The sequence below is a fragment of the Podarcis cretensis genome, assembly GCF_951804945.1.
Source record: "Podarcis cretensis genome assembly, chromosome: 5".
Classification (NCBI taxonomy): domain Eukaryota; kingdom Metazoa; phylum Chordata; class Lepidosauria; order Squamata; family Lacertidae; genus Podarcis; species Podarcis cretensis.
In genome coordinates this window covers 61,354,594-61,381,382 of record NC_137174.1, presented here as the reverse complement: position 1 = coordinate 61,381,382, position 26,789 = coordinate 61,354,594, and the positions used below count along the sequence as shown (strand labels likewise).

The following is a 26,789-nucleotide window of genomic DNA, read 5'->3' as shown; positions in this document are numbered from 1 at the left end:
TGAAGATCTTGCATTTGGCCAATTTTAGAATCTTTCAGAAAAAAACCAAGACTTACTGATTGCCTATGCAAAGCAAGAGGAGAAATGTATCACCCTCCCAATTAACCTTTCAAAAGCTGTGCTCTAAAGACACCCACACCTAACGAGGTTCCCAAATTGAAATCAAACATTTCCCTAAAAAAGTAGATAATGCCAACTTAGCTTCTAATTCTGCTCCTCTAGCAGATGCTATCAGCATTAGGGATACATTTAAAGCACACTCAACACCCCCAAGAATCTTGAGGAAGTGTTGTTTACCCCTCACACATTTACAGTTCCTGGCAACCCTTAACAAAATATAGTTCCTAGGATTCTTGATGTGTGTGTGTGTGTGTGTGTGTTTAAACACGTTTAAAATGTATGGTGTGTAAGCAGTCTAAGTGTTTACCTTCTTAATCCAGCTCTCCCTTTGTAGATCATAGAGTTGGAAGGGAACCTGAGGATAATATAGTCCAACCCCCTGCAATATCAAGGAATACGCAGCTGTCCCATATGGGATTCGAACCTGTTGCCTTGGCATTATCAGCACCACCTCTAACCAACTGAGCTATCCAAACTATCCACCTATGTAACAGCAAGCATGAACCCAAAGAATAAAATAAAAAGGTGCCCCAGTCATTTTAAAAGTGTTTTTTCCCCCTAAGCGTTAGCAATGCTGTGCTCCCATGAGCCTAGTGCAATATATCATCCTGAAATAATAGAAGGGAATATCCTTGCTATGTGTGTTGCTGGGGTTGTGGGGAACAGAGATCCTTATGTTCACAACTAAAATTGTATTAGAGAAGACTTCCTATGCTCATTTATACTGCAAGGAAGCCCTCCACTGACTAGAAATAGGTGGGTTTTTTTTAAAAAAAGGAAGGCCCAATGGATCTGTCAGAAAAACCTTTCTGCTCTTTGAACTTAAATGAATGCAGGGTGAGTGCTCCAGCACTGAGGAAGTGTGGAAGGGAAGCAAAGACACTAAATATTTTAAAAATTAAATGGAACTAAAGACCAGACAATGACATACTCATGGCAGTGGGAGTTAAGATGGCTCACCCCCCCCCCCCGCACTCCAGCTTCTTGCTTCCATTTGCTTGTGTCATGCCAAGGACTGAGGGGAAGAATGGGAGAATCCTGACACAGGCTGCACACACACAATATTTGAAGCACATTTCCTCCGCCCTCAAAGAATTCTGGGTACTGCCATTTACACCTCACAGATTTACAATTCCCAGAAACCCTTAACAAACTTGTGGTGCCCAGAATTCTTTGAGGAGAAAGCATGCTTCAAATGAACTTGAAAGGTATAATGTTTATCCTTTCTCCTGCTCTCTGACGTTTGGGGGAAATGACAATTTCAAGGGGTAGGGTGGGGGGAAACAGTATGGGAGCAGGAGGAGTGGGAAAAGGATATTGTGCATTCTTCACAAGTGCTGGGCCTTTGGGATGCCTGTAACCATAGCAAAATATTCTGCCAGAGGCCGTTGGCCTGCTTATTCCAAAGTCCAGAGGGATACTTAGCTGTGTTAGGCTGTTGTAGAACAACAACAAAACAAAACTAACAAATAGTGTGGCATGAACTTTAATGGGCAAGGCTATTTAATATATTTAATAAAGCTGTATAAGTACAAATTGTATGTATAGCTTGCCCTTCACCAAATGGCCTTAGGACAGCCCGCTATTCAGTAAGTAGCTAGCTGTCTTTTTATAACCCCTGTTCTTCTGAGGACATTTTAAAGAATCTTCTCAACAATTCTTTTCCAGCTCATACACCACACACCTGCAGGATCACCTTACTCCGTATGTATCCACTTGACTACTTTGATCTGTGGAGTTGATGCTGTTACAAGTGTCACATAATATTTGCTCTGCACTTGTAAGGAATCAGACCTAAACTTTGGAACTCCCTGCCTAGTGACACCAGGCAGGCACCTTTGCTGTACTGTTTGCTATGCCAACTTTAAACATTTTTTTAGGATACATGTCTAATCTCTTAAGTTTACTATTAATTTTAATTATCCGTTAAACTCCTTTAATTATCAATTAAGCAGCATATAATCAAACAATCAAACAGCATATAATTTGGTTTCCTGAAAATAAAATAAACAAATACTGAACTCCATCTGTGAAGCTGGTCTTGCAATGTAGGAAAATAGAAAAAACAACAATAACTGGGGCATCTCATTTCTGCAGTTGCATCCTCAGCCCAGATTCACCAGAGAAGAAAAGGCAGCAGAACTCATGGAACAAAAGGGTCAGATACATTGGCTCATCTTACTTACCACTGACTACACTACTAGGCGGTGGATATCCTGTCCGATTTCCAAGCCCTACCTGATGATGCCAAGGATTGAACCTGGGGCATTTTGCATGCAAATCATGTGTGCCAATGCTGCCCCTAAGGCCCTTCCCACAGCCCAGCCCAGTTTGACTGGAACAACACACATGCTTATTGAATGCAATCTATCAAAAGGCATCTTCATAAGTACATGACTGTCCTGAACTCCTGGCCTACCTGGCAGCAAGTCAGTATGTCAAATCCAAAGTCCAGCATTCAGGAAACACAGTCCAGGGTCAATCCAAGTAGCCAAGTCTGAAGTCCAGCAGCCAGGATACAGTCCTGAGCCAAACCCAAAGCACAGCCCCATAGAGGTCCAGGAGCATTGAAACATGGCTAGTGGAGCACACACAGCCCCTCAGCTCTGCTTCCTTTTTATACTTTGCATGCTGATTGCAGCATCTGGGCTTGATGAGGCAGATGACCCTCACCTGTTCCAAGCCTACTCCAGCTGAGGAAGCACACACTTCCTCCCAGAGGTAGCAAGCCCCACCTGGCCAGCTAGGGAGCTGGTCTGTGGGCCCTTGCCAGCCTCAGCCTACTAGAGTACCTTCCCCACTGCTCCCTATGCCTCAGAGCCCACTGTGTTTATGGGAACAAGAGCTCCTCTGGCTCTGGTGATGAGTCCTGCTGCTCTGGTTCCTGCACCTTGACCTCCATCCCCTCGCCATCCCACATTACCCTGTGAATATTTCCTTTCCCTTCCTCTGCTTGTTCCATCTACATCCCTCGCCAGGATCCTCTTCTTCTTCTTCCCTGTTGTCCTGCCAGTTCATGACAATGACATATACTGGAGACATTCAGACCAACGTGATGTTTGATTGTATGTTGCTAACTAAGCATCTGGTTTCCATCACCACAGCCAGACTGAAGAATGCTCTCAGTCCAAAGAGCAGAGAGGAAATGTCCTGCTGCTTGTTAAACATTTTGAAAGCACTCACCTATTTTCCTGGCATTCCCCTTTGGTAGCCAGTTGGGATGCTGACTCTCCTGTGTCTCATGCTTCGCCAAGGTGATTTAACAGCCCATCTAGAGGACATAGTGAAGTTACTGTTGGCTTCGTACAACTTTTCTTGGCTAGATTGGGAAGGAGATGTCTTGGCTGGAAGAGTGATGTAGGCCTCACAAAAATGAGAACAGACGGTTGCGTGCAGCCCAATCTCTGAGCGGTGAGAGATTCCAGGGGTGCCTGAGCTTACCCAGGTTTTGGTTTCCTTAGAATGAAAGTTGTTGGAGACTGTGTTTTCATTTACACATATATACAGTTTGATCACAGGACGGAGGGGCTCACAGCATTCCTCATTAGAGTTCCAGGAAAACCCCCAACAAGACATGTCTCTGTCTCTCCAGCTTCCAGCATCAAACAAAACTAATACAAACTCTGGCTATCATTCTTCTACCTTACAAGGTGATGTAGCTTCCAACTAGGTGAGGAAGTAAGTTACCCCAATCTCTATGGCAGCAGGGCAATATTTTCTAATGTAAGTGGTGGTGCTTAACCATGAATTTAACAAAGGAACTGGTTTGACTGCTTTCCTGTCATACAGTCTAACCCCACATGCAGACATATCATTCAGGCTGATCCCTCAAACCATAACACTACCTAAGTATTTCTCATATATCAAGGTAGAGGACTAGAGTCTGATTGACTGAAGTGGTATTGGTCACCTAATAAAATGGTTGGAACATGGCAGCCAGGTCCCCTACACTCACTGCCTCCTTTCACAAGGCTGTTGAAACTGCAGCACCCACATAACATAGAAGCTGTTGAAATTCAAGGCCCCCCTTTTAAGGTTTTTCTATGGGGCAAACAGAGGACTGTCCCCTGGCAGCCCTTCAAACAGAGGACTGCTTCTAAGTCCTTTACGGAGCACACTTGTTAAAAGTCTCCAAGGCTGAAATGGAAGCTGAAATCCTGGATTAGATAGAAGCCCTGCTCTGCCGACCCAGGCAGGTTGTTCTGACAGCAATTTGCCATTGTCTCTTCTTCCGATATGACGCTGGGATTGTCAGGGTCAGCTCTTGCATGCCGGAAGAGCAGGCAGTCTCCCGGGGCAGCAAAATAATGAGCAGCTGCTTATTGTTAGGAGCATACGAAAGATATATGGGGTGGGAAGGTTTAATCAGCAATCCAGCCCAATCCCAGGAGCTCATCTTGGAAAGCATAATATGACAAAGCATAATATAAACAGATCATTTGTCAACATTATTGCTTTGGGGTATACTTCTGGGTATACCTCAACTTTTCCAAAAGAGGTAGATATTTGCTCCTCTAATCTTGGAGCCCTGCTCCCTTTTTTGCCACTCCAAGTAAAGCTAATACAATTAGGTTGTAGAGGTTTTATTTCTGAATTCATAAGAAGAGTCTGCTGGATTGGGCAAATGGCCTATCTAGGTCAGCATCCTGTTCTCACAGTGGCCACTCAGATGCTGGTGGGAAGCAGCACCAGAGCACAAGAACACTGTTCTCTCCTGTGGTTTACAGACATTCATTCGGATTGTCAGATATTCATTCAAATTCATTCAGATGTCTGGCCTAAGTAACTGAATCGTAGTGGATTATGGTGGAAAGTGAGTAGACAAGTGACAACTGGGGTGACAAGTGTTGCAATATTCACCACGTGGAGGTTAGGGGTTGGAATCAGCCAAAGCATAGTGATCAGGGACAGAGCAGGGAGGACTACCCAGCAGAGCGTGTGGACAGGCTTGTGATTGTGCCCAAATGTGCCCATCTCCTTTACCTTTGGCGCATCAGGCAAGGTCTGTTCTGTTGCCTTGTGCACATACCGTAATAGTTTTTAAGATCCTTTTAATGTTTCAACTGTTCTTTTTATCTGCGGGCTCAATCCTTTTTACCTTTGTGGGTTTGATTGTTTACATTTATTTTATTGATGATGATAAGCCCTCTTGCCCACACTGAAAGGTGGGGTATACAGCCTATATGGAAACAAACTTTTGGATGGGCAGAGTCTTACGAGAAGCTCAGTTTTAGCATAGCAATCAAGCATTTGCTTATCTATCCATCCACTTTGTTTCCTCACTGTGCTAGGAAATAATGACTCAATGGCATTTGGAGAGCTAGTAAGGTATAAAGGCTGAGAGTGCATTTAGTGTGTCACCTGCAGTGATAAAGTTATCAGGTCTGTGTTCAGTATCACCAAGAATTGAGAGTAGTCCAGGGATACTTAAAAAAAAATATTTTTATAAGTTATGTGTCCTTGTTTCTCAATTTGATCCTTTTACATGGTTTTGTATGTTTTGTGGTATTTTATGCATTGTGATTCGCCATTATTTTTATTGATGATAGTTTAATAATTCTTTATTGTAACTGATAAGTGTAAACTGATTATTATTTGCTGATATTTAATTTTACTGTTTACTATTATATTCTAATGGATTATTGAATATTGCTTTATTTGATATGTTGTATATTTTAAAGTTATTGTGACTTTTTTGTATTGGATCAGCTCGTTAATATGTGTGTGATCTTTGCTGCCCATTTTGTAAACCGCCTTGCATATAGTAATAAAGAAAGGCGGTATACAAATTAAAAGTGAAATGAAATGAAATGAAAATATAGATATGGAATCTCTTTTCCAAACAAGCAAGCATTTAAGGCAGTGCAATATTTAAACAACAGCAGCAACAATAATACGTATTATTTTATTATTTGTACCCCACCCATCAGACTGGGTTTCCCCAGCCACTCTGGGTGGCTTCCAACATATATAAAAACATAATAAAATATTAAACATTAAAAAGCTCCTTATACAAGGCTTCCCTAGAAAAAGAGGTGCCAGAACTCACTACGAATGCCTCCCTTGTTCTCTTCAGATGATAATGGTGTCCACCTGAGAGGTGCTGGAACTGAGTTCCGGCTGAAAAAAGTTCTGATTTAAGGTATGAATTACTGTCTTTTCTCTACTTATGTTCTCTACTTACTGGCAAGATCCCTATGGAAACATTGCTGTGTGACATTAAAAAAAAGTGCACAATCCCCACTCGGGTTCATTTTTGTTCCATTATGCTGACCTTGAGGGTTTTTGAACGGCCCACAATTTACTGTGATGCCATTTGTGGATAGAACAATGTCCTGTGATCATAACTATACTCACACCCTGAATGGGTCATGTATAGAGAGACATTTGTGAGCTACACTGGTATTGCAAGTTGCAATGGCCTTCTTCAGAAAAAAATGAGAGTTGCCACTAGCATATGCCTCATTGAGTTTGAGACATCCCAGGTGTGACTTTTCTTTTAGGGGGGCCATAGACTGTGCTTGCACATCCCACATCCTTCTCACTATATAGAAGGGTCTGGAAACTTCTGTTTCAGTGTATCTGAAGAAGTGTGCATGCACACGAAAGCTCATACCAAGAACTGACTTAGTTGGTCTTTAAGGTGCTACTGGAAGGAATTTTTTTGTTTTGACTATGGCAGACCAACACGGCTACCTATCTGTAACCCATATTCTGTATTACTTTTGATTCTGGTGCTCTGGTGTCTTACGTATCAATCAGGTGGCTCCTTCACATGCATGCGTACTTTTTACTTCCCTCCTCCCACGGTGCCTTCCAGGAAATGTTACCTGCTCCAGAGGCGAATAGGTGGTGCTATAGCATCTTAGGACACAGTACAGTGAAACATGGACGGGGATCCCCCAAGGAGGTATTCTTCCCTCTCTCCCTTCTCCCAGAGGCATCAACCAGGAGTTTTTATTGAGGCAGTGAGCTGGCGCCCTTGTCCCTGCAGCTATCTTGCAGCAGCCATTAATTTACTCTTGTTCCTGCGCAAGGAGATTTTGCTAGCCATTAGCAGAAACCAGATGGCGTTTTCATACTAATGAGACTTTGCATTCTAGAGGAACAGAGACCAACCTCTGATTCCACAGGTATTTCTTTCTTAGAAGCCTTGTCAGCCAAAGCAGCAGGGATAGTGCTTTAATTTTTTGCCTGTGTCATGCACATTTGCACATGATACATAGCGCCTTGGTGGGACAGTCTTTTTGAAATTGATGTGTTCAGGGTGTAGATGTATCGCATGGCATTACTTTATTGTGCTACAGTTGGTATCTGAAGTATCCCTGAGTACTGAGCCACTTTTTCAGAAGCGCTCACCATGAGTGGTCATTTTTAACACGTCTATAGAAAATGGTTGTCGTGTTCAATGGCAAAGAATGACAATTAATATTATTGTCGAAAGCTAGCTCTAAGAATGGAAGGTTAGGATAAAGTTATTCTTGTATTACTTTTCAGCCAAAAAAAAGCTTTCTCAAAGGAGGGCACATAATGTTAGCATACAACACCCCAAACAACACAGTCCCCCACCCCCAGCACCCAAGTATTCACATTCAAACTATGTTATAATGATCTTACTGCCTATTTCTGTTTTGAACAGGAAAACTTGTGAAAAGTTCCCCACCCATAGCCCATTTTAACATGTTCCTTCCATCCCTTGTAATAGAGGCCTGGGGATTTGTCATACTTTTGTACTAGCCAAATCAATGAAAAACAGAGCCTGGAGAGGCAGAACAAAGATAACATGTACACCAAACAATGTTTTTAGGGTTTATTTTAATCTGCTAACATCCAGTCTCGATCTAAACAAAAAAGAAAAGGGGAAAAAACCACAATTAGATGACTGTTCCTTTTACTTTGCTTTGTCCATTTTCGTCATAGGTTTTGAGAGGAAAAGGAAACAGGCTTCCTTTTCGTTAACACTTTTTTTTTTTAAAAAAAAGAGAGAGATGTGATAAATAAATATATAAAGCTTTAAATGTTGCTTCATTCAAATTAAACATTGCTTTTAGTTCCTGCAGCGAACATGCAGACCTTACAGATTCAGTCCACTGGAAAACAACTGTTGGGATCTTCTCTCAGTCAGTGTTGATCAGAAGAGCCTGTTCTGAGATCTCAAGTGGGTGGGAAAATAGAGAGGGACTTGGTTTAGAGAGATCGTAAGTAGCACTCTGTTCCTTGGCAGAGAAAAACACTCAAGGAAGGGAAATGGGATCCTGTGTTTGGATTGTCCATGTGGTTCCTGGTGCTTCTTACGCAGTGATGGGGAAAGCAAGGCCTACATGAGCAAAGCAAGCAACATGGCACAAGATAGATCTCATTTGATTCCAAGAGTATTTATGTTGGCAAAGCCTGGCGACGCCTGAAGATTTGTCCAGCGATTAACACAGGAGTATAGGAACATCACAGTGAAAGTGTTTGCAAAAAGCACTTTAAAAGCAGTTTGAAAGAGGCAATAAAAATAAGTTAAAAACATACTCCAACATGTACAAAACAAATCATCCTTTGAAAATAATTTTAACATAATTTTTTTTTCATAGCATGGCTCCCAAGTTCAGCATGTAGAAGGAGCACCTGAGAAAGGGGAAGAGAAATGTAGAAACCACAGAGAAAAGTGTGGGGTGGGGGTGGGGGTGGGGGCAGAGGCTCATTTGCATATAATGCCCTTCAGATTTTATTGGAAACCAAAACATTCACTGACAGTAGAGCAAAATGATAATAAAAGAAGAAAAAACCCAGCCTCTTTTCAATGGATCAGCGCATGAGTGCATGCAGTCAACTCCTGGTGACAATTATTTGGTTGGGTAATTGCTCTGTGCTTTAAGGGACTTTAATTCAACCCTTGAATTTGTTTCTGCTAGTGGAATGTGATAATGCATCATTCAACAAAGAGGAAAACTGAGCAGAGCTGTGATCTGAAGCATATGCTTTGTAAAACAGTGGAGGGAACGAACAGTATGAGGATTTCCGTGGTGCTGGCGTCAATTTGTTACCTTTCATCATTAACTATGAAGAGCTGCATGGCTGAAATGGATTTTAAGGCATTATAGCACCAGCCGGAACCTGGTCAGAACTATTCTGGAGCATCTACAAGTTTCAATGAGACTGACATTCCCATTATGATTAAGGCGCATAACTTACTTCCAGCTTTGACACTTTAGCACTAAATTGTGAAAGTTCTGACCTGCCTTTCTCCTAGACAGGTACGCGTCTTCATGAGATAGCCTCATGCGGAAACTGCACAGTGCAAAGTGTGCTATTAGCCATGCCTGTTGAGGGATCAGAGTGGGCTGAATGAGGATGTGCACTGCAGGTGTCAGGTGTCGCAAGTGCACCTGGTCCGCAAGGAAAGCTCTTTGCAGGCACTCTGAACATCCTTTTTGGTGATATAGTCAGCCTAAAACCCAAATGAGCATGTATTTCAAATTGCCTAAGGAGAAGTTCCTTGAAAGTGGGGCCTAAATGGCATACTGTGTATGCCATTGTGACCCTTTGCTGTAATACTTCAGAGGCTGCACAAACCAATCTATTTTTTGGCCTAGTTCCTTCCTGCTACCCAGGATCCAGGCAAGGTATTAGTAGAGATGCTGCAAAGCTTTGTAGGCTACACCTTCTTCCTTGGATCAGAGCAGACACGTGCTGGCCAGAATGCTTCTGAGGAGTGAAGAAGAAACAGAGAGAGCTGCCTTAAAGCAGGTCAAGCTTATTTGTCCATTTTGCCCACTGTCTACTTTGTGTTTGGCAACAGGCAGACGACCTTCCCATCACCTGCTATCCCCCCCCCAAAAAAGTAGAAATTCCAGGGGTTGAACCAGGGACCTTCTGCATGAATCTACCACTGAGCTAAGGTTGCTTCCCAAGTCGATGTCTTGCTGTGCTGGAATCCCATAGGATCCTGGACCAAAACTGGCCATTATTCTCTCATGTTCTGTGTGCATGTGCTGGAATTGCCATTCTGGCTACTTAATACCTCTTTTTGTGAAGAGTTATTCGCTCCAACTTTTATTTTTAGTACAACCACTGTTAGGAAAAGCTACCCTCATCCTCATCCTGCATTGTTACTCACTGGAAAGCATTCTTAACAATGCTTTCTTCTGGAAATAGTTTTGCAGTGATGGTTGATAGACAACACATCTAATATATCTTGTTTTTATGGAAAATGTTTTGCTAGGGTAGGGTCTGATCTATCATAGGCTGTGTACACACATTTAAAGCATGTACACTTTTGAAGAACATTTGAAGTGTATTTCCCCTCTCAAAGAATTCTGGGTATTGTAGTTTATTAAGGGTTGTTGGGAATTGTAATTTTGTGTGGGGTAATACAGTGTCCAGAAAACTTTGAGGGAAACAATGTTTGAATGAAACTTTGAATGTACTTTAAAGGTATTGTGTTTGTTCCTTCAGATCCCTTTCATTGGCCCTTTGCTCCAAACGGCTTCCATGAAAAAACATTTCTCAATCACTTTCAGTGTGACTTTAGGTGGTTGGCTGACACTACAAAACCTACTTACTGTCTTAAGGACTGCAATAGTGGAAAGCTATGAGCACTGGGGGGAGAAGTTTGTCCTGAGCCAGAAGTGTTTTTTCTGCAGTAGCCACTCACATGGCTGAATACAGATGTTAATTTTCAGTGGCTGCAGTAGATATTTGCAAGACTTCTCTGGCACCAAGACTACAAACATTATACACCGTTGCTGTCAACACAGGAAAAGTTCAGTCTATGACACAGGAGGTGAAAGGGTGGAAACACTATTCACCAAAATGTTGGAGGCCCATCAATGCTTAAAGCCACCCAAGAAAGGACATTTGGTGTCCAAGCAAACACTCTATCACACTCTTTTCTTTTCAGCCCTCGAGAAAGCCACAGACCAGTTTCCCTCTGCCTCCTGCACTCTATTATAGCTTCTTAGCCATTTAGCTGCATCCTGAGTTCCTTCAGGCTTTTAAGTTCAAATTATGACATGCCTACTAGTAAGTCTTTTTGTAATGCTTTAAGATTAATGCTTTTGATTTGTAAACAGGAAAATTCAGGGGAAGGAGATAATATGTCAAAGCTGGGACTTGAAATGGGGAACCCCTCCACTAGCTGCAAGTATGGAGGTCTATGCAGAAACAATCACCCACCTACTCACCTTCCTTGGGTAGATTTAAGGGAAGCTGATGAAACAACATTCAGTAGTTTTATTTCCTTAGTCTGTTCTTAAAACACAATGTTACACAAAGAAAATGTTGGAGAAAGACTACCACTGATCTCCCCAGAGGTCTAAGATTTCCACAGGCAAGATCCATTAAGGTTTACTCAGGTTGTTGTGGAAATAAAATTTAGGCACAACAAACAAAACACTCCACTTTTATCCTTAACCACACAAAATGCGGAAGCAGAGTTTGGCCTTTGGAACCTGCTACCAATCTTGCAAAGTATAACACAGCAGGCTCTCCAGTCTTCACGCTATGAATATGGATTAGCTGCTGCAACCATTTTTATATTATAGATCCATAACTATGAATGCACAGTAGAAAGCCTTTAGGTAAAGCTACATGCTCTGCATATAGAACAGCTGCTTCTTCATAGCACACATACGTTTGTGGGAAAAGGGAATGTGAAATAGCATTTGCTTTTGTTTGTAAAGAGTTTCTTTAGTTACAGAAATGCACAGGTGTCCTGGGAATTTAGCAAACTGCCATTCATCCCCAAATGTAGGATTTTTAACCTACAGCCTCCTCTACCCAAAATAATGCTTAAAAAAAACAACAACCCAAAATAACTAGGATGAGATAGTTTTCCTTTCCTAAACCTCAAGGGCATCTTTTTAGCCAGCTGTGCACACTCAGAGAACAGGAAGGCCTTATTCCTAGAAACACTGCCAGGCCCATACGAGACCCACACTAGCACTGATTGACAAATAGATCTGGCAAAGTACTTAAGAACTTGCATATTTTTCAGTGTAGGGTAATCAGGAGCACCTGGGCATTTGGGCTGATCAGAGAAACACTGAAAGAAAAGGACAGGTTTTTCAATCAGCCTGCATGGGGTGGGATTTTTTTTACTGGGTTTTTAATTTCCATATCACTCCAAGTCCCTTTTCACTGACTGGTTGTAGAGAATGCGTAGACATAACAAGCTCTGTGTGCTTAATCAGGCAGGCTTCTATACTAGAGACATGGCTTCCCTCCTTCTGGGGAAAAACACACACACACACACACACACTACAGTTTGGAACCCAAAGCTTTGGCAACTATGCAGACAAGAGTAGCCTAGGAAGAGGGAAATCCATTACAAACCATGGGAAACCGTGCTTCTTTGTGAACAAGTATATCAGCCTCTCTTTCTATATTTCCAGTTTTCTCTCCGATACATAGCGAGTCCATCCATTGAGCATCAACCTAACTGCCAGCTTATTTCGACTTCATCTATAACCTAGTCATTTGCATCCTAGGGAACAGGGAAGGAAGGTGACAAACACAGCTTGCTTGAGCCTCCCCTCCCCCTTTCAGAAAGGCTTAGTAGAAAAGAAAGACACATGCTTTGGATGGAGATCAAATTATCACTTGATGCTCTCCAAACAAAACTTAGATGTTAAAAAAAGAGAGAGAGAGGAAAAGGGATTATTGTGGTTATTATAGGCTGGAAAAGAACACCAGTGCCTGAAGCAGAGAATCGGTCAAGATGCCCAGTTTTCCAAATGCTACAGCTTTGTTAAAATAAGACAAAGGCAAGGCAGGCTTTGCCCATCCTGGAAAACAGTGGTAACACTGCCTCTTAAGTTCAACAAAGCAGCACTCCTACAGCTGGTGGATGCAATGCAGCAAATGTTAGTTGCTTCCAGATCCCATTGAAATCAATGGAGTTTGTGCCCCGTTGAACGCTTAAAGTGAAGCCCTATACTCCATACCACTCGTGGGCACTGAGGACAGCATGGAATGCCAAACAATGAGCATTTTGAATATGTAATATCTGTGCCAATTCAAAGAAAATGCCTTCTCACTGGAAGCAAAGAGTGTTTTGAAGCATAAACATAAGCAAGAAAACAGCCAACAATGTGGTGATCAGCAGTTTGCAGGGAACATCATAGACCATCTCCTTTTAAATGTCAGGGATTGGTGTACACCCCCCCCCAGTTATTTCTAGGAAAGGACGTTTTCGTGAATATGTGATAAGAACCCATGTTTGGTTTTATGTGGGATTTAGTAGTTAGCATTTGAATAACTGCCTATGAGGTAAAAGCTGAGAATATTTGTGCACAAACCCACCGGTTGTTTTGGTAGTGCAGTATGTAGGATTGGGAGTGTGTGCATGCAGGTCAACCAGTGCCATGTATTCAAACTTCTGTGCTTGATATGCGGTCCAGGCTGTATTTTGCTTCCTTGAATGTTTCTCTTTCTCAACTTTCCCTTTCCCTTTCTGATTGCTTGTTTTGATACTGCTCTGTTCTTTTTGACCATAGTTTTCCATTTGAAGCCAAGCAGCTGAAACTGGAAGGAAGTCACTGTCTGGCAAATTCGCTGCCATTTATTATGACTTTCGCAACTGAAAACCTCGCTTGAGCAAGGGAGAAAAACATTTGACATTTCTGAGGATCAAATTACTCTTGCCAAGGGAGAACAGTGGTTACAAAGCTACTATCCGTGACCTCTAGATTTGCATCTAGGAGGATATGAAACATTACACTGTATTTGGCGTCAGAGCTGGGGGACCTACGCTTGTGCATTTTAAACTCTGAGCTCTCTAGGACTGATTCCTTAATATTTTTTTGTTTTATTTTATTTTATTAAGAACCCCATTGGTCTTATAAGAAACAGTAAAAAGACCCTTTGTTTATAGAAGCATTCTACCTTCTGTTTTACAGACCATTTTTTGTTTTTTGTTTAAATAAGAGTTGCTGTTTTTAATTCCATGTTCTTTTATTATGGAAACCCTAAAATCCTGTTCTCAGTATAAAATTCCGTCAAGGCTACCACTTCTCTATAATATGGCTCATGTAGTCCTCAGTAGGCAAGCGCCCTTGCTCTTCCGTCTCTTCCTTGGGAAGTGCCTCATTAGACCGGTGAAGAAGCCGCTCTTCCCGATTCTTTATCCTCTGCTCCATCCTCTCCAGCTGCCGCTTGTACTGGTATCGCTGTTGGAAGAGGTCTTTTGCATAGTCGTACAGCTGCATGTCCAAGTCATTAAGTTCTTCGATCCTCCTTATGGTGTTGTTGTCTACCTCTACTCCACCTGCCCTTGTGCTGTTGTACTGCATGAACGGCCTGATGAATTTCAGATTGAAAGTTCTCTCAAACAAGTACTGTGTTTTCCTCTGGAACTCTGTCAAGCCAAAAAAGGCCATGTCTCTGAGATTCTTCTTAGCGCTCTCCAGCAGTATCTGTGCTCGCTTGTTTTCTGGTATGAAGGACATATTATAGCAACCCACCAAGCTCAGGTCAGCCAACATCCTCACTTGGCGATTGTTGGCTAAGTTATACGGGCAATCCATGAATTCCTGAAGAGTACAGCCTGACCAGTCTGTGCCTTCATAGCATGATGGCAGCTCTTCGGGGGTTGGCGTCCGGCCATCACACATGTGCAAGGATGTTTTCCAGGTGGCTCCTCGTTGGACGTGCCTCCATTCGCTGAGGTAACGGGATACAGGATCTCTCAGCAGAGTGATGTAATAAAACTTCCTGTAAGAAAGAAGAATTGTATGTAAGGATTTTATACACATTGTAATATATAATTGTTTGGCACTCTGAGGCCTAGTATATATAGAAGATGGGACAATAATCAATGAGCTGCTTTGTGTGGGAAATTGCAGTCAAATATAACTATGCATGAGTGCAAGTTGGCGCATGAAGGGGTTAAGACAATAGAGTTGGATTCCTAGACGTAGCCAAGTCACGCCCCCACTTCCTGTTCCCTTGTTCTCCATGCCATGTAAATGACAAAGAAAGATGTATCTAAGCAAGTTCCACGTTCACAGCACATGTTTGAAGTTATCTCCCTGTTTTTTTCCTACCCAAGAGCATTCTGCCTGTGTTCTCACTGTTGCTGCTTAGATAAATGCATGAATTTGATGTTTGGAATGTTTTATAAGTAAATCATTTTAAACATACCTAACAGTGTGTGGTCTGTTCATTGCAAGAGGGGTAGAAATTTGCAAGCAGACTAAATGGGACAAAAGGGTCTAACAAGCTGTAGAATGAGACATGGGTGGTGCTAACTGCTGCTTACCGGTAATTTTTGTGAATTTAGACTCTACTACTGGGGCTCTCTCCTGCTGGAGGAGTAAGTTTAGCCCCAGGTTTTGAATCCAAGAACCCAGCCAATTCTTTGGTTATTTACTTCCCAAACAGGGATTCATATTTTTCCTCCCAGAGTTTGCACATCATGTTCGGCGATAAATTATTCCTGTAAGCAACATGCTGGTGCACATTGCACAATCATGCACACTTCAGTCCTCACTCACTCATCCATATCTCCAGTCAGGATAAAGCAAACCAGAGTGCTGGTTTAGCATAATGTATGAATCAGTGCTCATGGTTTGCTTCTTCCAGACAATCTATGTGTAGAAAGTCAAGAATAAGCTTTGGTTTCCAATTATCATGGTTTGCACTTAATGCTGAATGTGAAACTGAGCAGCATGCACCAGCAGACTGCAGCTTCAAAGAAAACCATAGTTTATTTTGAACGATGGCTTACCATGACGTGCAAAACAGACCAATTTCTAAATGCAGTTATGATTGGTCTCCTTTTTCTCATAAGAATCTCTTTGATAAACTCACTTATGTACAAAAGGATTACATTCCCCTAATCAGAAATCATCTCCGTCTCCCCCCCCCCCCCAAAAAAAAAAATTTCAGGAATGCTCCATTGTATTTGTTTCCAGCAATATACTTCAATGTCAGAATAAATAAATGGAATTCAAATGATTTACCACCCTCATATAGCTTGCTTGCTTTAGGGATCAACTGGCCTTTCAGACTACCATGCACCTTAAAATTCAGTCAAGAAGACTCATTTTGGAGCACTGGTCAACAGTTACTACTCAGATAACTCACACTTCACACACAGAGTGCCCAGGCATAACTACAGCATTGCTGGAATCTCCCCTGGCCATGGCCTACTCTGCACTCGCCCTAAGTGTTTTTGCCTGGAGGGAGGATGGAGAGATGTGGGACATGGATGTGTAGAAAGAAACCTGTGGATTTGCATGGCTGGAGTGTAGCCTGCCACCACTGGCATGTGACCAATGTTGCCTGTGAAGGCTGAAAATGGTTGCTCACACTTTCTAACATGGCCAACCCCAAATCATTTTCCTCCTGACTGTGATATACCATGGCTGAAAGCATTGCTTGAAAAATGCAAACAGAAATTAACAGGCTGAATGCTGAAGTAGACTGAGACAATATTGTGCTGTTTGGAAATATACAGTGATATCTTGAGTTACATACGCTTCAGGTTACATACGCTTCAGGTTACAGACTCCGCTAACCCAGAAATATTACCTCAGGTTAAGAACTTTGCTTCAGGATGACAACAGAAATCATGCTCCGGCAGCATGGTGGCAGCAGGAGGCCCCATTAGCTAAAGTGGTGCTCAGGTTAAGAACAGTTTCAGGTTAAGTACAGACCTCCGGAACGAATTAAGTACTTAACCTGAGGTACCACTGTACTAAGGACACATGCACGTCCATCGGGCAATGAGTGCAACGTCAAGTAAAAGACTTGTGTGTCTGAATCAGGCACCACACAATTCATCACCTCAAACAGAGCTTCCTCCCCAATGACCTTGCACTTTCCGGCGGAGGCAGGTCACCAATTATCTAGTGATGTACATGGTTGTATTTAGCTCTTGATGCCCAACATAAAAAATAAAATAAAAAATTGCCCTTCTTAAAACCAGCAGGTAAGTTTTCCACCTGTCAACAGTTCCAATGTGACTTTTCTTTCATGGGCAATGCCCACTGCTGCACAAGGCAGCCATTTCATTTAAAAGTGCACCAAAGACACTGGCAAAGAAATTAAACTGCAAACAATGGTATGTCCTTACTTCTTAATACCATATTGGCCCGAATATAAGCCGTACCCGAATATAAGCTGCACCTTTAAAATTGGAGGGGGGAAAGAAAAATAGGGGGGGGGGGGAACCAACCATTCCTCGCTGCTCCTGGCACTGTTTGCCCCACGCTCCTGGTTGCATTCTGTAAAGTTGCGAATGTAAGCCACACTTTAACTTTTCATGGTTGGAATTTGGAGGAAAAGTGAGGCTTATATTCAGGCTAATACGGTAATTCACGAGGGTCTTGAATGCATCGTTCCCCCTGCCCCCCAGCTGAAGTCACACTGACAGAAATTTAATTTCATTTAATGGGCATTGGAGGAAGTCCAGAGTGCATGTCTTTCAACTTCTGCTTTTGTAAGCAGAGCCAATAGGAATGTCTGCTATTCAGGCTCTCACCAAGCTAAAGATGTCGCACTGTCTAATAAGTAACCATAGAGGGTGGGTGGAGACGGGGGGGGGGTCAACTTCCCATGTGTTTCTTTCTCTTCTCATTCCATTTAATAGCAGCCCATAATAATGATTCATCTTCTCTGACCAGGATGCAGCTATGATTTAAATTATCAGTGCTAAGAAACCCCTAACAGGCAGGGATAAAATATGACAACGGAAGGCACCGGAAAGTGATGACTGATGCCAGATGTTCCAGAGAGCGAGAGTGAGCAACAGATTCTAAACATTATAGCCTTTTAGTTTTAAAAAGGGTGAACTCTGGTGGATGTATCTGTCTTTAGACTAGAAGTTCCAAATATAATTTTAAGTCGTCCCCTCCTCACCCTGGTTCTTCCAAGAGGCAGTATTTTATTATTACTGCAGTCCTGCTTAGAGCTAGGGTTTTCCGCTGTGAAAGGTGACCACCTGGAGTGGATGATGATTACAATCGCACAAGAATCCAAATCCTGTGTCAAGAAACCCCAGATGGATGCTAAGTAAAATATAAATCCCATACACCTATCAAATATGTTGGAAATTCATTGCTTCTAAACTGGTTTGCATGACTTGCTCTGAACCAGATATGGAACTTCTGCCAGTGATCAATACATGGTGCAGGATGGGATTTGGGTTTCCCGGAAAGGGAAACACAACCATGTGTTCTAAAAGAACGAGGCAGCCACTGCAGGGCACAGAGACTCTGGTCCTAGCTTTTTATTGACATTACGTGAGCATGTTTTCCTCACCCTTGCACAGGGCTTCCACTGATGGGGTTTGTTATGTGAATCACACCCAAAGTGATCTACTACCTACTAGAAATGTATAGGATTGTACTATTTCTATATTGTATGCTAATCCTTCCTATTCCACAGCTGTGCGTGTATTGGCAGGGCTGGTCTCTGCCCTTCATGGTGCTGATCTTTCAGATGTGACCACTGAACCGGCTCCCCCTATCTTATGCACTACAGGAGGACATGAAGACTGGTTATTTATGATGTTTTCAGCACCAGGTTAATAATAATAATAATAATAATAATAATAATAATAATAATAAATTATACCCCAGCCACTCTGGGCGGCTTCCAGCAAGCTTAAGACATCCTTGTTTGCTCAGCCATGTTAAAAGGGCTACGTTTGGTTTTTCTCTTTTAGTTTTTATTACTTTATTGCATGTGCTTTGATTATAATGTATTTGATGTTATTATAGGACACTGCCCTGGATCCCTTTTGGATGAAGGGTGTTTTAGATCATTATTTTCTTAATGGACAAAAAGGACAACAGATGTTTCCTCTCACACAACAACATTCATGTAGGAATAACACAGGAACATCAAAAGCTCTCTTCTATCAAGTCAAACTGCTGGTCCATCTAGCTCAGTCTTGCCAATTCTGGATGGTAGTGACTCTCCAGGGTTTCAGATGGTGGACATTTCCAATCGTACCTGGAGATGCTGGAGAATGAACCAGGCACATTTTGCCTGCAAAGCAGGTTATCTACCACTGAGCTATGGCTCTCTACAATCCTCTTTTGGTGGCCTGCAACCATAAGCCTAATGAGCCTCCATCTTGTTAAATGTTTCCCTCATGGTTGTCAAGAGAAACTGGGACAGAAAGGGAAGCCGCATTAGGGAATTGTCAAACTCCTACCTCTATAAAACTCAAGCTTTGTTTAAACAAATACTAACAGTGTGGTACAATATATATATTTCTCAGGAAAAAGACAGTCCTCTGTGCCAAGCTCAACTTTGCCTATATTGCAACCTATAGGGCATTGCTTTAATCCAGAGTGTTTATCCTTGGTGCTAACAGCCCGTGATAAAATGCAGCAGGGCTTATCTGGTCTAGACTTTTGCAAAAATATACCTGGGCTTTGAGTACTGTACCTAGAGAGTAAGCTTTCTTTGTGTCAGCCTTTCTCTCACCAAAAGAAGAACTCTTGCTGCTTTGCCTAATTCATTTTTTAGCTTCATGGAAGCAATTAAGCAAATTATTGTGCTCCTATCGATCCCTTCTCCAAGGTTATCCCTGCATCAAACACAGTGCCATTTAATGAGCCATTCACACAGGAGGTCACCAATCTGTTACAGAAAAGAAAGAGAGGATTCTCTCTTGCTTCCAGAGTTGCCACTTAGGCAGTCGGCCATTCTAATGGCTCTGAAATTTTTACTTGTTTACTTAGAATATTTTCATCACTATGTTCTCAGGGTGGGTGGCAACCATATAAACATCCATAAAACATAAGCATACATTAAAATCTTAACAGTAATTTGGAGCAATAACCACATGAATAAAATGGCAACCTCCAAACCAGCTACCTTGCAGCCCACTGTGCCACCTGCTTTAACATGTTTGGAGTAAGTGTGCCTTCGTCTTGGTACAACAGGCCCACCTGCCCTTCTCCTGGTCATAGGGTCCTAACCAAGACGAAGGCACACTTACTCCAAAAATGTTAAAGCAGGTGGCACAGTGGGCTGCAAGGTAGCTTATGGGAAAGAACCATGGAATGGGAAATGGGAAATGTGGGTTTGAACCCCCCACACTTGTAAGCCCCCCCACCCTGTAAGGGTAGGTATTGTGTTGTAGGAGTCCTGACAGTAACAAATATGCAGTTGGCAGTGCCAATTTATTCATTTCAGTATCAACTGAAAAGTCACTTATGTGCACAGGCTTTCGTTTGGTATTAGTTTGGTTAGTCAGCCATATGCAGGAAATATAACTCACACGGCTGGTTTGGAGGTTGCAATTTTTAATTAGTTAAAATGTACAGCAAGAAAATAAAGTGCTTATTTCCCTCACACAGACCTGTATCCTGTGTGCCTATTATGGTATAAAGGACTCATAGCCTGTAAAAAACCATGGTTAAAATGCACAGCAAGATTAGGACCATATGACCAGGCCATGCCAAGCATTGGGAGATGATTCATCTTTACCAGTCTAACTTGGGCCAATTAACCCATATTTCATGTCTGGCTGAACAAACAGCAAAGGACTTACCTTATGCTTGCAAAAATGATATGGGGATGCACACTAGCTAGGAAGAAACAAGCAGTAACTTACTCCCAAGTAGATGGGCACTGACATGATAAATTACCATTAGAATGAACCTAAGGAACACTTTTACTGGTTCAAGCCATGAGTGCAATGTAGTTACAGTGGTACCTCGGGTTACAAACACCTCAGGTTACAAACATTTCGGGTTACAGACTCTGCTAACTCAGAAGTAGTACCTCAGGTTAAGAACTTTATCTCAGGATGAGAACAGAAATTGTGCGGCGGCAGTGCAAGGCCCCTTTAGCTAAAGTGGTACCTCAGGTTAAGAAAGGTTTCAGGTTAAGAACGGAACAAATTAAGTTCGTAACCAGAGGTACCACTATATAGGTCAAAAGGGTACTCTGACCTGACACACTTATCTAATAATAATAATAATAATTCGCTTTATCTTGCCTAAGGCAGCCCAAAGCAACCTACAGCCAAACACACACACACAAACAACCCCCCCACTACACCTAAGGAACATGCCAAAAAGACATTTTAGATACTTTCTGTCCTAGCTGAAGGTGAAGAAGACACAGTTCTTGGGTCAGAAAGACCGGCAAGGAATGTACTGGGAACGCATTGAGAAAGAGGAGGATGGAATTTCTTTTGGCCGCATAAAATTGTTGACTGAAAGTGCCTGTTTCACAAGTCAGAGCTCTTAATTCATTGTGCTCTTGCTTCTGTGTTAAAGGAATTTATTTGATAACTATGTCATGGACTTCCCTGTAAAGGAAAAATATGAAAAAGCCACTTCCCTAGAAGTCTTTTATCATTTGACGCCACACGATTCGATTTCCATTTCTCATCTTCCATCCTTACATAACATGCCCTCTCTGTTTGAATGTAATTTAATATGTGTATAATGATTGGTAGAAAATAGGCTTAATTTTCCTCAACCTGTTTCCTCTCATATGGCACTTATTATAGCTCTTCCTGTTCCCCTGCATGAACAAAATAAAGCTCTCAGACTTCCGAATGTCACCAGCGAAAAGAAAACACGCACACACACACACACTTCCCTATATATGTACATGCGTATGCAAAATAATGGTTGCAGTAAAAATTAACAAAAGCCAGAAAAATCCAGTCCTCTTTTCTTAGGCTATTAAAGGCGGCTGGGGGCGGGGAGGAGTAGCAAAACAAACCGTTATGTTTTTCATGTTTCCAGCAGTCATGGCTTTGTGCATATCAAGTGAATGTGTGCTTTGCTAGCTGCATTTATTATAAAAGACCTTTTTTAAAAAGCCAAACAAAAAACCCTTGATGGATGGTACCCTTGGGAAGTTAAAAAGATGAATTGTTTATGATGTGAAATGCTGAGCAGCTTCATGAACACACTCCTCTGCTCGCAGGTCATAACTCACTGAATGCTTTCAGTGGCCCTGTCACACGCTATATACTGATCCAGCAGATAACACTGATCCAGTAGAGGTTTGCAAGGAGAACAGGTCAAAAGACCAGGACTGTAAAAGGAAAGTGAGCAGAAATACAATATGGAGGGAGTATAATTAATACTTCAGCAGTGTCATCCAAATAATCAATAATAAATAAATCAGGCAACATTGGACAACAACAGTTGGTTGCTATACTTTAAATAAGCCACACAAACACCATTTTCAAAGAACAGCTATTTGGTGCCCTTCAAGCCTGTCTGCCGTTAATTGAAAACTCCAATAATTAAATCTATGTTTGTTATCATTTTGCTAAATATCTGTGCCAAATGAAGGAACTGCTGGGGTTAAAGAGTTTGCAGCATTCAAAATACCAGGTGGTCTAAGCAAAGCTATGATTTTATCTCTCTTGCCACCAGTGGAGATGTAACAGGAAAACATGGGCGACAGGAATGAATTGTGGGGAGACTCAAGTTTTGCTTGTCAGAGGAGGAGTCTGGAAGCATCTACTTCAGGTTTTACAATAACCACAGTTCCCTGTATTATCTGAAGTAGGAGACTGTGGTTTGTATAAATACTAGTCATTTACTTTAATTAGTGCACACACCAGGACCACAAACCTGCGGAAGCTTATGCCACAATAATTTCATAGTGTTGAGGCCCAAAATAATGTACTGTTTTTGTTGCAACAGACTAACATGGCTACCCCTCTGGAATTTTATAATTAAATTTAATTCGACTGTGATCCAATTGTTCTGCTTCTCTGATTAGTTGGATCCAAGCGAAGCAAGTGCCAGATTGAATAAAAGACAAGCAGGGCAAAACTAAATATAAATGAGAAAAAGGCCACTTCTGGGACATAAATGAGAGCCTGTGTGGTGCAGTGGTTGGTGCATGGGTAGCCAACATGGTGTTCTTCATGTGTTGTTTGAGCACAACTCTCAGCCAGCATGGCCAATGGTCAACAACTGAAAGGCACAATGTTGGCTATTCATGGGCTAGACTAGAGCATCAGTCCTGGCCTGGTGAAGCCTGGGATTCCACTCAGTCATGGACGTTATTGTGTGACCTTGGCAGCCCATTATCTATCAGCTGATCCCAACACCTTGTCTGATAGGGGAACATGGAGAGGGGAACGTGTCCTCTGCGTGGTGCCCTGAACTCATTGAAAAAAGGGCAACATAAAGATACAGTTGTGGGTACCAAAAGCATAAAGACCTTAAAGCAGATTGATGGAAGTAGTATGGCTTGCATGGAATGCAGGCAGAATGCCAAATCTCAGGCCATCTCCCTGCTCTGTTTTGACCTCCCTGGGTGGTCTTGGGTATCACACTTTCTTTTACACTCACTTTCCCATCTGTTAAATTGGGAATATTAGTGATTAATGTTTCATCGAGGGCTGCTGTGAGGATGAGTCAGACAGATACGGTAAAGCACTTATTATTTAATTACTAGTATTTGGTTGTGGAAAATCCTAGTGCTGTAATATCAGATAAAAAGAAAACACATTTGTGTAGAATTAAAATATTCTGTACCAAAATAAAACAAAGAGTGGGGGTGGATTGATTTGCCAGATGGTGCTGTAAATCATGCTCTGTTTGCTTCCGATCTTCCCTCTTACCGGCTAGGATAGATTCTTGAATGATTTACTATAAAGCGACTCAAACAATAGTCATCTGTAAGTCTGTATCAAAACACATCAGTTAACACAGCTGTTGCAGTGGTTTAAGAAGGGGGCATTGAACTGATCACTGCCATGGCACAACTTCCATACGTTTACACACTAGACTATGCAGAAGCCTATGGAAATAAAATGAAAATGAAACTGTACCTAACAACTACATTTACTCTCTTTGAGAAACTGACGTGTAGCAGGTGTACACACCTAGGCTTGTGGGGGGGGGGACTATCTCCAGCAGCAGAGAGGAACTTACAATTCTGGGGTGAGGGGGAACCCAGAAATCAAAGGAGAAAAATGTGAAGCGATGTTCTCTGCGCTTTATGTAGCACACAAAGCTCTTGCTGTGAATGACACCTATAGAAAGTGCCAACAGTCAAGTGGTTTTGCAAATAGGGGAGGGAAACATCTTACAGAGATGGTCAAAATGGTGGCGAAAACCTGGTCTTAGAAGTGCAATGGGAACATGGCTTGAAATATGAGACTGCTCTCCAGAAGGCAAGCGGCTTGGAAATGTACTGCCGATTGAACATGGCAAAACTATTCATTATTCTAGTAGAATAACCAAGACCACTGCTTTCTGAAAATGCAGCTAGAGACTTTATGAGCCTCATTAATCATTTTTCACAAACTGCTGATCTGGAAACAGCAGGGCAATTCGTGGTTTCAACTTCATTTGCCTGAAAAGACCATAGCACATTTTCTCCGGAAATTAAGGTTTTCCTCCTGTTTTGAAGAGAAGTACACAATTGCCATAGTACTATGCTGCACAAAGCACCAGGCTAACTTGTATCAACGGTCTGGTCTAGACATATGTAATGGCTAGCTGAATAACCTGCAGTGGCTTCTTAAATAACAAAAGCAATTATTGCAGTGTAGAAATAATCACACCCAAAGACTTATCTCAGACATCCTGTAATGTGATGGCAAAATTGTTTAGCTGACCGAATTTAAGCACTCAGAAGCCATCAAGCTGAATCAGATAAGAGATCCATCCAGCCGTTTGTTCCTGTACATTTATTTCCAACTTTAGGATCACTGGTATGGTAGAAAAGGCACCTAAGAAAGAACTGGACCAATGGAGTTTAGCAGCAGGCTAGAGCTCTTCATTACAGACATTTTGAACCACTGTGTGCACATTGCCTTAATCAAACCACAAAGGATTGTACTTTCTGTTCAGCTGCCTAAGTACCTTCATACGGGTTTCTCTCATTTCTTACTTACTTTACATAGTGAACAGGAGATGCAGACCAGGTGGCTGGTACCAGGACAAGCTAGAGGAAAGGCTGGGAATGCACAGTGACCTTATCTACCTGCCCTCCAATATGTACCTGGCTAAAGGAATAGTTTCTTCTGTTTCTTTTCATTATAAGAGTGAATATTAAGCACTATTGGGGGGAAAACTGGAGCAGCATGTTTTCTTTACTTTCTGGGTGTGACAAAAGTAATTTGCTGAGGCCAGGAAAATTTTATTTTTTCACAGGGAGCCCTCTTCTTTCAGATAAACAGATTTGTAAGAAATTGTAAATGTCTTTTCGTCTAGAAGTTTATGGCCCTATCTAGTGTTTTGGCCTTGCATGTTCCAAGCTTCGATGTCAAAAGCTATCAGGGCTGAATTCCTTTATCCTCAACTTTCATTGTTGCAATCTGCAAAGGCTCCTCTGACCTACTGTGCATGATTAAGCAACAGAACTATATTTTATACTCCCTTCTTCCTAAAATTCACATTCGTTTTCATCAGAACTCACATCCTCCTGCCCTTTCCCTTCATTTTTTTTGTATTTTGTAATCAGCCCACTTTCACAGATGACAGTCCCTTCCTTTTCATTTCTTTCACCATCATCAGATTCTCCCTTTAAAAAGCACCAAAAAACAACTAAATCTTCTGCATTACTGTTTCCTAGGTTAACTCCTGCGCCCTTTTAGAAGATGGACATTTAAGAATAACAGCATGCTGGCAAATGTACATGCATGCACACTATGCATTTCCTTTTGTTTCCCCCCTGATACTCTTGACTGACATGGACATGTGGCCATTATTCTGCACTGAACATATAAGCATGCCGAAGGAGAGCAACTGGAATTATTTCTTCGCACCATCCCTTGTTCTTTCCCAGCACATGGCCAGCTAGCTAACTCTGGAAAAACGCTGTGCCTTAATCCGTTTGGATTGATTCTTAAAAAGCAAATCACAAACAGGCCTGAAATATAGTTTAATATTTTGCACATATTAGGTGTAGCCTATTGTTTAAAAAGGAGTTGGGTAGTCTGATAGGAAGTTCACTTAGCTTGACTACAGTTGCATTATTGAGTGTTTCTAAATCCTGCATTCCTAAATTGCTTTTGCAATTCTGAAAAACAATAATTACATTTGGGAACTGAAACCCTGTAGGAAAAGAGAGCACAATGGAATATTTTAAATGTAAATGGAAAAGTCATTTTTCTGTTTCATTACTAAAGTGTAACTATCATGCCTGAAATGTGATAAAACATGCCTACTAACCCTGATGAGTATGTTCTACCTCTACTGTCGGAGTCATTATGCTTCTGAATACCAGTATCTGGAAATCACAAGGGCATGTTGTTGCACTCAGGCCCTGGCTTTTGGGTTTTCATAGGAATCTGCTTGGCCACTGTGAGAAGAACATGCTGGACTAGATGGGCCACTGGCCTGATCCAGCAGGCCCTTCTTAGGTTCTTAGGAGAGTGAGGAAATAACAAAGTTATTTTCTCTTGTCAGTTTCACAAAGTGAACTATCAGTGCGCCTCGCATGCGGTCACACTTGAGATGCCATTGTGTGCTATGTGCATGAACACACCTTCAAAAGAGATCAGCCATGTGAAATTGACACGATCCAATAATTTTGCAATGACAAAAGGTTCATATTGGCTTTAGTTCCCTTGCAACAAAATACAATGATTTATTTATGCAAACAAACAAACCCACCACCATTGTACAAGAGATACATCAATGTAGTATAAAACAACAGTTACTTGGTTACGATGCTGCAGTTTTATACATACATACATACATACATACATACATATATACATACAT

At 41.8% G+C, this 26,789-nt stretch overlaps 1 protein-coding gene across 1 annotated transcript in view; it reads right to left on the bottom strand.

The window, feature by feature from the left end:
• Positions 1-7,917: 7,917 nt before the first annotated feature.
• HS6ST1 (heparan sulfate 6-O-sulfotransferase 1) overlaps positions 7,918-26,789 on the bottom strand; it is a 192,400-nt gene continuing 173,528 nt past the window's right edge. Inside the window, exon 2 of the mRNA XM_079978685.1 lies at positions 7,918-14,820. Within this exon, the coding sequence (XP_079834811.1) occupies positions 14,112-14,820 (709 nt within the window). The 3' untranslated portion in view covers positions 7,918-14,111. The remainder of the gene's footprint in view (positions 14,821-26,789) is intronic.